Genomic DNA, 10,256 nt, shown 5'->3' with positions numbered 1-10,256 from the left:
CACACACACACACACACAATATATATATATACATACATACATATTTATATATATATATATATATATATATATATATATATATATATATATATATATATATATATATATGGTCACGCAAATAAGCAAAAGAAAACAAAGGAATTCAGACTATGTTACCTGGTCACTAGAAAAATGATAGAGGGCGTTTGTATACTGTCACATCAAATAAAATTCTTCTGAAAATCTAAATGTACATTAGCAAGAGCACGGTATTTGAACTATTGTGTTTAGAATGGAACAGATTCGAATCATTTGCATAAAGCATAAAATCTAAAAAGACAAAAGGAGTTTGGTATGTCATCGATATAAATTAATAAAAGTGTAGTGCCAAGTATTGAGCCCTGGGGACTACACGCTTGATCTCCTGCTTCTGCCGTTCAATGTTGTCAAGGCTGACATACTTGCTTCCTGATTTGAGATAGCTTCTAAACAAAAAAATGTAACCCTCTTACATCATAATTACATCATAATGTACTAATTTAGATGATAAGATATCGTGGTTCCATTGTTGTAGTGTCGAATGTTCCCACTATGTTTATTGTCGAGCAAGCACTGAATGTGACTTAAAGCAGAGATTTTGCTACTGTGTTTCTCCTTAACGCTCATGCCCAATGTTGTTCTTGTTTATATAAACAATTTACAATGAATTTATTTACATTTTTCGAAGAGTTTACTCAAAGGAACAAAAAATCGGCCCATAGGTTATAGTTCCAATGCCATTAACATTCCCTTTGTACAAAAGCAATACAAGTGCAACCTTCAAGAGTTTTGGAAATTCACCAGTAGTGAAGAAAAGATTAAAATTATGACATGGATATGAGATGAAAGTGTTTGCTGCTTGTACAAGTTTACAGGGAATATTATCCTATAACCTGTTGCTTTGCGAACATTTGAGACATTTAATTCTCAATTTCATTTCTAGTAAGTTGGTGTCCAAAAAACCATTCGCTGGCCAAATTAAAAGGTAGCACTGCTTTGAGGAGAAATTTTACTTGCTTTGTTTTCCCCGAAGCGAACAAAGAAAATATTAAAATCTTCTGTAACTTCATTGATGTCTGAATGAACCTCTGTTTTGACCATACTATCAACTTCCAAACGGCCTGATGGAAGTGTCATTTTGTACGTATGGCTTTCTTAATTAAATCATTTATAACTTTCAGGTAGCACGTTTCCATTATTTCTGCAAGTAAATCTGCATCAGTACTGCCTTATGGCCTTTCTTTGAACACTCGTCAGGATATTCCTATAATTTCTGTAATAAATAAATGCTTGCTTGTTAAACTATTTTCGTGCAATTTCTGAAGTAGCCTATATTTTTTCTGATCGACATTTTGATTGCACTTGTAATCCAAGGCTGATCAAGTTTCTTCTCAAACTTATTCTTTCTTTGTATTAAAGGAGCATGCTTGTTACAAATGGCGAGGAAAATACTGACGAAATGAGAGCAGGCCAGCTGAACATCCTTACAATGTAGCACATCTTCCCATCCTTCCGAATTTAACTCATCACAAAGGCTTGTATCTGAAATTTCTTATAATTACGTACCATGGTAAAGGAAGAAGGATAGGAAGGTGTGACTAGAGAAGGGAAAAAGGCGAAAATGGCTAAATTATCTGAAAGATCTTAAAGTGCTGTACCAACTGTGATTTGTCTACCTGTTACATTTGTGTAAATATGATCTATAATTAATGTCATCAATGTAATTATTCATGAAGGTCATATGCTGTGACATTGGTGAAGACACTTCTCATTAGTGAAGCAAGTAGTAGTGGAATCGCTAAGCTAAACAGAATGCTGAAGACGACGATTTTCATATTCGGAGATGCCATCAGATGAGCGCTTGATTCTCCTCCCTTCATATCTGAAGTGACGATGGTTTTCATTGTCGAAGATGCAGTCTCAGAGCCGTTGGAATCTTCCCCCTTCGCATCTGAAATACGATGAGACTACGTTAAACTTGGATTGTCGTTTGACAGAAGAAAGATACACACTTTAGAAACGGATGTCCTTTGCACCGAGACCATTAAGCGATACAAACTGCATGCTTCTAATAATGTGTGTCCCACGTCAACTTAAATACAGTGTTAAGGACGGAAAGGAAACCGATGTCATGTATTCATGTTGCAAAAAACATCAGTAATGTGAAAAACGAAGCAAAATTCGATGATTCTTTTAACGTCATGTTGAACAAGGATACTAATAGTCCCATTACACGGGAAAACTCTGATTCAAACAGCAAACATTTTATCGTGCAGGAAATGTTAAAGTTCAAAGAAAATATGCAATCAATTTACATTCTTTCTCTATTGCTACCTCATTGACAAGATTTCGAATAACACACATTTTATATAGTGTCAATATTTTCCCTCCATTCAGCGGCTATGAATGCAGATTTTTGGCTGGCGAGAAAAGAAACTAATTCTAACATTTTACGCAAACCAAAGATTCTCAGAGATAGTCGCTAAGGATGCAGTATCAAACATTCCAACAGCAACATTACCTTTCACCGTTAGGTAGGCACTCCGTGTTTGTGGTCGGGCTAGGATATGGCTGCATTTCCACGTCCCTTCATCTTCTAGCGTCACGTTTCTTATTAGCAGACTATAGTTTCCGGCTGAAACGTTCTCAGATAACTCAAAACGTGGACTATACACTGTGTCGCCCTTAGATATCGTGACACTGAAGTGAAGCCACCTCGGTTTGGGGTCATCGTCGGCTAAAGGTGTGAAACTACATACTAGACGTACTGGATCGCCTGCAGTTGCTGTCACATCTTCCGGATTTGTCCTCCATTCAGGCACGTTCTCTAGAAAACAGGAAAAAATCGTTATTCAGGGGAAACTCGAAGAAGTGATAAGTGATACACAATCCTCAAAACCGATTGACTCTGGTGATATTTATCTAGAACTGCTCCCTAGTTTTGGTAAGTTTAGGGGTATTCCCTAGGTTTGGTAAGTTTGGTTTTTTTTACAAAAACTACGGAGATTCTGGATAACGATATTTGTTTAGGTCAGAGACCTTGATCAAGATTCGAGGCTCAGTTTGGCATACGCTTCCATCAAACTACAATTGGTGATTGTATTGCATTGGACATGCAGTCTATACTCGATCACGCGAACGATTGGTACTCTGAATAGAGACTTGTTGTGGATGAATTTGTCTATGGAGTTGTTTATTTTGAAATTCGTAAAGAAGCATCTGCACGGAGTAAGCACCCATGCATTTCAAATCCATTGGGCAAAGCTATTTTGAATTACGTTCATAAATACACATATATAGGGATTATATTGAATGAATTTGGGGATCATTTTTTCCCGGTTATATCTGTGACTCTTGCAGAATGTGTTAACAGACTTTCGCTGATCACTGCGTCTCACGTGACCAAACAAGCAGCACTAATAAGACGACTCTTTGTGCTTGTCACTGAGGCAGAGGCCCAGCCAATAACAGACTCCGAGCTTCAGGACCTGTAAAATGTACACTGAAATTTCTTTAAAATATGGGTTTAAGTACATATACACAATTTTATGTCATTTGGAAATAGGGACAGAAACATTTTGTTCCGAAGTGGCATAGTGCCGAATCGTCCACTTTTAATTTACCGCAAAAGACGAAATAGTACTATTAGTAAATCAGGATGGAGTTCCGGACTCTACACTCAATTATTTTTTGCATATTTGCGACCGATGTACACAAGCGGGCATATTGGTATTCGTCATAGTATCTCAATTGGCTAGACTGTCAAACATTTGCTTGGACAAAAGCCATTACTACAGTGTGGCATTTACTCTTACACTAACATGTATTGTCGACCGTGATTTATATTGTGACGTAGCCACTCGATAGTTAATACTATATGATATTTTATGACTTGAATTTAGTTTGTATGACTGACAAATGAATGACCGACAGTGACCTATAGTAACCCGTCTGCACGTGGTGCATCGTGAGAACGATTCCCTTGTTTATTTTCGTGACCTTTGATGTAACCGTTCATCCGTCTTTAGTGAACGTATTGTTTTAACAACAGCTTAAGTCATTAACAGCGACCGGACGCTTGCGTTATGTTGACAGATGTACTAATGACAGCGACCTTCCTGTCCTTTGCACGTATGCCGACTGTCTTTAGTTAATTCTTTAGTTAATTATTGATGCATACCAACGGCATGACAATATGCAGATTTAGAGACGATTTAAGTTGTACACATTCTAGACAGAGAGACACTTCTTCACTTCACTTCACGTATTGACGCATTCCTGTACAGAGATGTAGACGCTCTGAGACTTTGACGTACTGACCTAAGTGAGAAGCCCAGTCTGTTTGACTGTGGTGGACCACGTCTTGGGAGAACCTGTAGAAGCTGTAGAACCTGTAGAAGCCGTTCAGAACCTGTTGCGACGCTCGAGACGACGTTGACCGAGACAGACGCCTAAGTACTAGACTAGTGTGAGACATAGAAGTTTTACCGTGTAACTTTATGTTACTCAGCTGAATAAAGTGCTACGACTTAGAGTATATTTGTGTACCCGTCGCCGTGTCTACTGCCCACCGTTCACAGTGTACGTACCCGACGATAGCCACATCACAACCACGCTACGTGACATATTTGGTTAGCAGCGGAAGGGATCGACTCAAGCCAGAAGCCTTCGCCGTTATAGCTTCATCGGTATGTATGCTGTTCGCTGTTCTACCGTTTGTTATGTGTTATTCCCGAAGACAGAGATCAGATTGAACTTTTGTAATGAATGGAATCTTTTGATGAAGAACATTGAAAAGATGGAATGGACGACTGATATGATTTCATGGCAGCAGAAATACGGACATTGAACGATCTGAGAACTTGTGCTTATTACGAAGAGATGTAAATGTGAACCTGTTATGGAACTGTTGATGTAATTGACATTGTTACCGACGACGACGACGACGACTATGGCGCGTGTAGCAGTAGACGACAGTAGCAGTAGTAACCGGGTGATGATTCCAGCGCGCGGAGACGATCATCAGCCCACGTTCCGGTCTGTAGTGGACGAAGACCGAGGTTCCGGCAGAGGCTTATTACTGTCAACCGGCCACAGGAGGCGTTGACCCGAAGGTAATTTGTAATGCCGAGGAGATACGACGTTTTTACGGACATTGACGAAGATAAAAGAAAACGGACATGTGTAATATTGTGGTGACAATACGAGAATTAACCCACTTGACAATGCAACTCCTGTATTATGTAAGTACTTGCTTGCCAGTGAACTGTTAGAAGCGAATGTAATCCGCGTACGTATGAGCGATGATGACACTGAAACCATCATCAATGACTCTGTAGTTATTGTTTACGAACAGACTCTGTGATATTGAATTTGAATCATCATTTGAGAGTATTGACAACATTGAACTTGAAAGCGAATATACATCGAACTCTTACGAACTCTGAGAAATGATTGCAACTTCAGTGAACTCTAGTACACAGTGTTTTGTAACACGTGTATTCATTGATTACTTTCTGTTGTATTTTTATGATTTTGGACTTTGTTGAATTTGTTTTGTTTTATGTTTTGTTAATTTTTGATTTATAGATCGAGCGAGGACGCCTTTCGATCTTGGTTGGGAGGTGTGACGTAGCCACTCGATAGTTAATATTATATGATATTTTATGACTTGAATTTAGTTTGTATGACTGACAATGAATGACCGACATTGACCTATAGTAACCCTTCTGCACGTGGTGCATCGTGAGAACGATTCCCTCGTTTATTTTCGTGACCTTTGATGTAACCGTTCATCCGTCTTTAGTGAACGTATTGTTTTAACAACAGCTTAAGTCATTAACACCGACCGGACGCTTAAGCAGGACCTCCTGCGTTATGTTGACAGATGTACTGATGACAGCGACCTTCCTGTCCTTTGCACGTATGCCGACTGTCTTTAGTTAATTCTTTAGTTAATTATAGATGCATACCAAAGGCATGACAATATGCAGATTTAGAGACGTTTTTTACACATTCTAGACAGAGAGACACTTCACTTCACTTCACTTCACGTCTTGACGCATTCCTGTACAGAGATGTAGACGCTCTGAGACTTTGACGTACCGACTTTAGTGAGAAGCCCAGTCTGTTTGACTGTGGTGGACCACGTCTTTGGAGAACCTGTAGAAGCCGTTCAGAACCTGTTGCGACGCTCGAGACGACGTTGACCGAGACAGACGCCTAAGTACTAGACTAGTGTGAAACATAGAAGTTTTACCGTGTAACCTTACGTTACTCAGCTGAATAAAGTGCTACGACTTAAAGTATATTTTGTGTACCCGTTGCCGTGTCTTCTGCCTGCCGCTCTCAGCCACAGAGTGCACGTACCCCGACAATAGCTATATCACAACCACGCTACGTGACAATATAATGTATTTGTTAAGTTGTGTACAATGGTGCCACCATCTTTCTTGCACACCAATAGTTTTGGGGATCAAGTTTAAAGTGAGACATGTCGCGCTCAGGTCACGATGACGTTTTCGGCCCGGTGAGTTTCGGTTGCGGTAACGGTGCAAGAACAAAGATGTGTCGGTTGTTACGCTGTTCAGTGTAGACACTGGCCTATACATAAGCTTAATTTATTTGTTTTATGAGTGACAATTGCACTGTAGATGTAAAACGCTGACTAAACGAACCGCCGATCTTGCCTCTCCATAGAGCATAATATCCGCACAGGAGTGTCTGCGAAAAATAGAGCTGAAGCTTGAAAATATTGGTATGTTTTTACGAACAACAATATTAGTTTCTAATTAATACAACTCACGTGGCTTGACATGGTGGAACTGGATCTAATGAGTCGTGCTTTGTTTAAGCAACAGGTTCGTCAGAAGACAGCAGTTGCTTGCTGTACACTTCCATTCATTGTGATATCTCGTTAACTTACATGCTCAACGGCTTCTGGTTGTACGCTGAAACTAATTTTAGGACGAAGAGTCAGGTCAAACGCGCAAAAGAAAGGACTTAATGAAACACTTTAGTTCAGAAATTAAAAACAAAGATTATTTTTTCATATTAACGTTGACGATAACAAGCATAGGAGTCTTTCAAAAAATTAAAATGAAATAAAATATTTTCACTTTTCATCGTAGTGTAAACTTGACGGGTCTTTTCTGTTTCACCGAGGCGGTTCAGATATATATTACTAGTATCACCATGAGGATATAGGCATACGTTTCTCTAAAAATTCATTCATTTTTGTCCTATTATATCTCTGAGGCTTTTTTGACAATGCCGCAATGGCAAACGACCATTGTCTAGTAAACATTAACACTTGCAGCATCTACAGGCCGCCTGCCATGTGAGAGAAGCGCTAGTTGACGATGGGTCGGGCGATATGATACTGTCATATCTCGATCATTTCTCTCGTGCCGGTATGATTCCATTCTCATTACTTCTCCTATTTCGACATATGACGCGGGAAAATTCTTCAGATTCACACATTTCCCTTACTTAACATCATCTTGACACCTAACCCGCTAAGATGCATACCAGCATGATGGACTAACGCCCCGATATGATGCGTTCCCACGACCAGAAGCTAATTATCGGAATTTTAATTATTCCCCATCTCCTTGCTAAAACATTCACAAAACTGGATAAATAGGAGAGAATTTAAGCAAAAGACTGGCGTGAAGATCGAGGATCACTCCTGTAGTTAGAGTAGTTCACTTTAGTTTTCAAGTGGGTAGCAAAGCAAGAGACTTCCAGTGTCTCATCGTTATAGACAAAGTTCACGTCAACTGTATATCTTGGTCAGTTTGAGTACGCCTTCCCAAAATAGTCCAGCTCAAGTTTTCGTGTTCCTCGAGCATTGCCTAGCGAGAATAATTCCCCCGAAGACACCTCGAGATGGATGTCTCCCTCCTTCTCCTTATATATATAAATATATATATAATTAATATATATATAATATATATATATATATATATATATATATATATATATATATATATATATATATTAAACACCTATTGCCTGGTCATGAGGGCTATAGCGCCCGTCTATTACCCCGAGGGGCCGTGTGTTACCAGAAACACATCGCTATTCCCCGAGGCCGTAGGCGATTCTGGCGAATCGCGACACGGAATGAGCATGTGGTGTGTTATAAATATATATATATATATATATATATATATATATATATATATATATATATATATTATATATATATATATATAAATATATATATATATACATGCTGCGATGACAAGTCCAATACCAAACACATCGGCATAAGTTTGGTGTAGATATATATTGTAACCCGGTATATCATGTATATATACTGTGAATCACGCGGAAACCAGGCTTGTAAGCCGTTTAATGTTAACAATCCTATCATCATGCATTTGCGCGATTGATTGTCTACGCAGCTCACTCAAAGTAACTGTGCCATGTTGCTAACCGCAGACAAACTAAAGTAATAAAATATTATGACGAATTGCCGACGGCTTATTGGAAGGATTCTTCGTATTAAACTGGTACGATCTTCCCGTAAATTTTTGTTTCAAACTTGAAATTCGAGATCTCGTCAAAAGGGATATTTCTTTCTCGTAAGCAAATTCTTTTCCCATGACCGCTGTAGGAAAACAACATTCTATAACTCGCCTGCCATATCAGACCAGTGGATTCGGCAGCCCGATTTTTGTCGAATGATACCGAGGCGAATCGCCAGTTACTCCAGTAGAGAAAAAGGAATGTTCTCAATTTCTATCTAACTGTTTTGAGGATCTAGTTAGACAAAACATCAGTCATCTCATTTTTATATTCATTTACAAGTTCCATACCATTAGCAAAATTTGGGCGTGTTATTATTTTCGAATGGGCAGTCTATGAAAATTAAAAACATGGTCTCCGTTTTTCATAACGAAAAATAATATGACATACCTGCAAATGAGCTGCAGAAACTCGTAATAGAAAGACATAGGAAGATGTAGACGAAGCGACTCATACCAGATACCAGCTCGGAGAGCTACTGATTCATCCCCTTACACGTAATAAATCTCGCGTGATCACTAGCATTTCGTAATAGGTTGTTTGATCACATGGTATTTAATCATTTGGACCTTGACCTTAACCTGAGTGTACGAGTTCGTTGACGGCTTACATTATGATGGCTGAGAAATTGAGAAATTAAAGTTCTAACATAAAACATTTAAGTGATTCGATTTACTATTAAAAATACCACAATAAATCCCAACATGCTGGTATTAATAAATTATTTTCAGCCAGTAGTATCACTCAAGTCTTTTTTTTAAAAAAAACGCATGGTACTCAAACTGCAAATAGAAAGGTTAAGACCATAAGTGTGACGAGCACTGTTTTGTTGCGCTTCATCGATCGTAAACCTTGTAATAAATCCACCTTAATCAGTAGCGTTGCCATTCTCAATTGACAGATGGCATCTGTGGTGACTGACTGACTGTGGTGACTGACCCTCAGTATAGTTTATGGGGTGAGAACACCGCCAAAATTATCTTGAAATCTTTATTTAAACATAGCTCATCTTTATTACATTATTTGGTGATTTGGTGATAATTATGTCAGTATTTGGCCACTGTTATGCAATTATTTGATCATTATTTGGATATTATTATGACATGATTATGAACTTATTTGGTAATTCGGTTGTTTTGACATTATTCGGCATTGATGTCTTGATTTGAAACTTATCTAGTCATTATTGTCCCATTATTTTGTGATATTGGGCATTTTTATGTCATTATTTGGTCTTTATTATGCGATTATCTGGTCATGATTACGAAATTACCTTTCAATTATTTGACCTCCTTCATTATCTGAACTCACATTAGGGAAAAACTGCATTAACTTGCGTGGGATACCTGAAACCCGGGTCCTTGCTGACCGACTCGGGTGACAAACAGAAGACTTTTAATCCCCCAAGGTGTGAATATTCCATTGTTATGTTTATCTTATCCAGCTGGTGCCATTGTAGTGCTATTATAGGAAAGGCAGGTCTGTGAAATTGATCCTCTGATAACTAAGTAGGGAAGTAGGGAGAAGAGCTTTCCCGTAATGATTATTTGACCTGCATTTGAACCCTACCCAGAATCATTGTGCATGGAGATTCACAATGGCGGATGATACAGTCGGTCCCCTCGCATAGAGAGAAAAGCTGCTTTGCGTAAGTTTAAAAGTGCAGCTCAGCACATCGCGTGTCTAGAATAGTTGGGCGTGCT

At 38.7% G+C, this 10,256-nt stretch overlaps 1 protein-coding gene across 1 annotated transcript; it reads right to left on the bottom strand.

Annotated features, from left to right (window-relative positions):
- Positions 1-107: 107 nt before the first annotated feature.
- Positions 108-9,026, bottom strand: LOC139143623 (uncharacterized). The gene is made up of 3 exons (XM_070714112.1): positions 8,944-9,026; positions 2,540-2,845; positions 108-1,969 (listed from the first exon to the last, which is right to left on the bottom strand). The coding sequence occupies exons 1-3, from the start codon at positions 9,005-9,007 to the stop codon at positions 1,743-1,745; spliced, it is 597 nt and encodes a 198-aa protein (XP_070570213.1). The 5' UTR covers positions 9,008-9,026; the 3' UTR covers positions 108-1,742.
- Between the last annotated feature and the right edge of the window lie 1,230 nt (positions 9,027-10,256).

Source organism: Ptychodera flava, chromosome 11, assembly GCF_041260155.1.
Source record: "Ptychodera flava strain L36383 chromosome 11, AS_Pfla_20210202, whole genome shotgun sequence".
In the NCBI taxonomy this organism is placed as follows: Eukaryota; Metazoa; Hemichordata; class Enteropneusta; family Ptychoderidae; genus Ptychodera; species Ptychodera flava.
Note: the sequence above shows the minus strand (reverse complement) of the source record. Positions and strands in the feature narration are given on the sequence as shown.

What these genes read in the sequence shown, in the direction of transcription:
- LOC139143623 (XM_070714112.1), bottom strand. Translation starts at nt 9,007, where the DNA reads ATGAGTCGCTTCGTCTACATCTTCCTATGTCTTTCTATTACGAGTTTC. An exon ending in TTTCTGCAGCTCATTTGCAG is followed by an intron (nt 2,846 to 8,943) that starts GTATGTCATATT and finishes CCTGTTTTCTAG; the next exon opens with AGAACGTGCCTGAATGGAGG. An exon ending in TGCCTACCTAACGGTGAAAG is followed by an intron (nt 1,970 to 2,539) that starts GTAATGTTGCTG and finishes ATCGTATTTCAG; the next exon opens with ATGCGAAGGGGGAAGATTCC.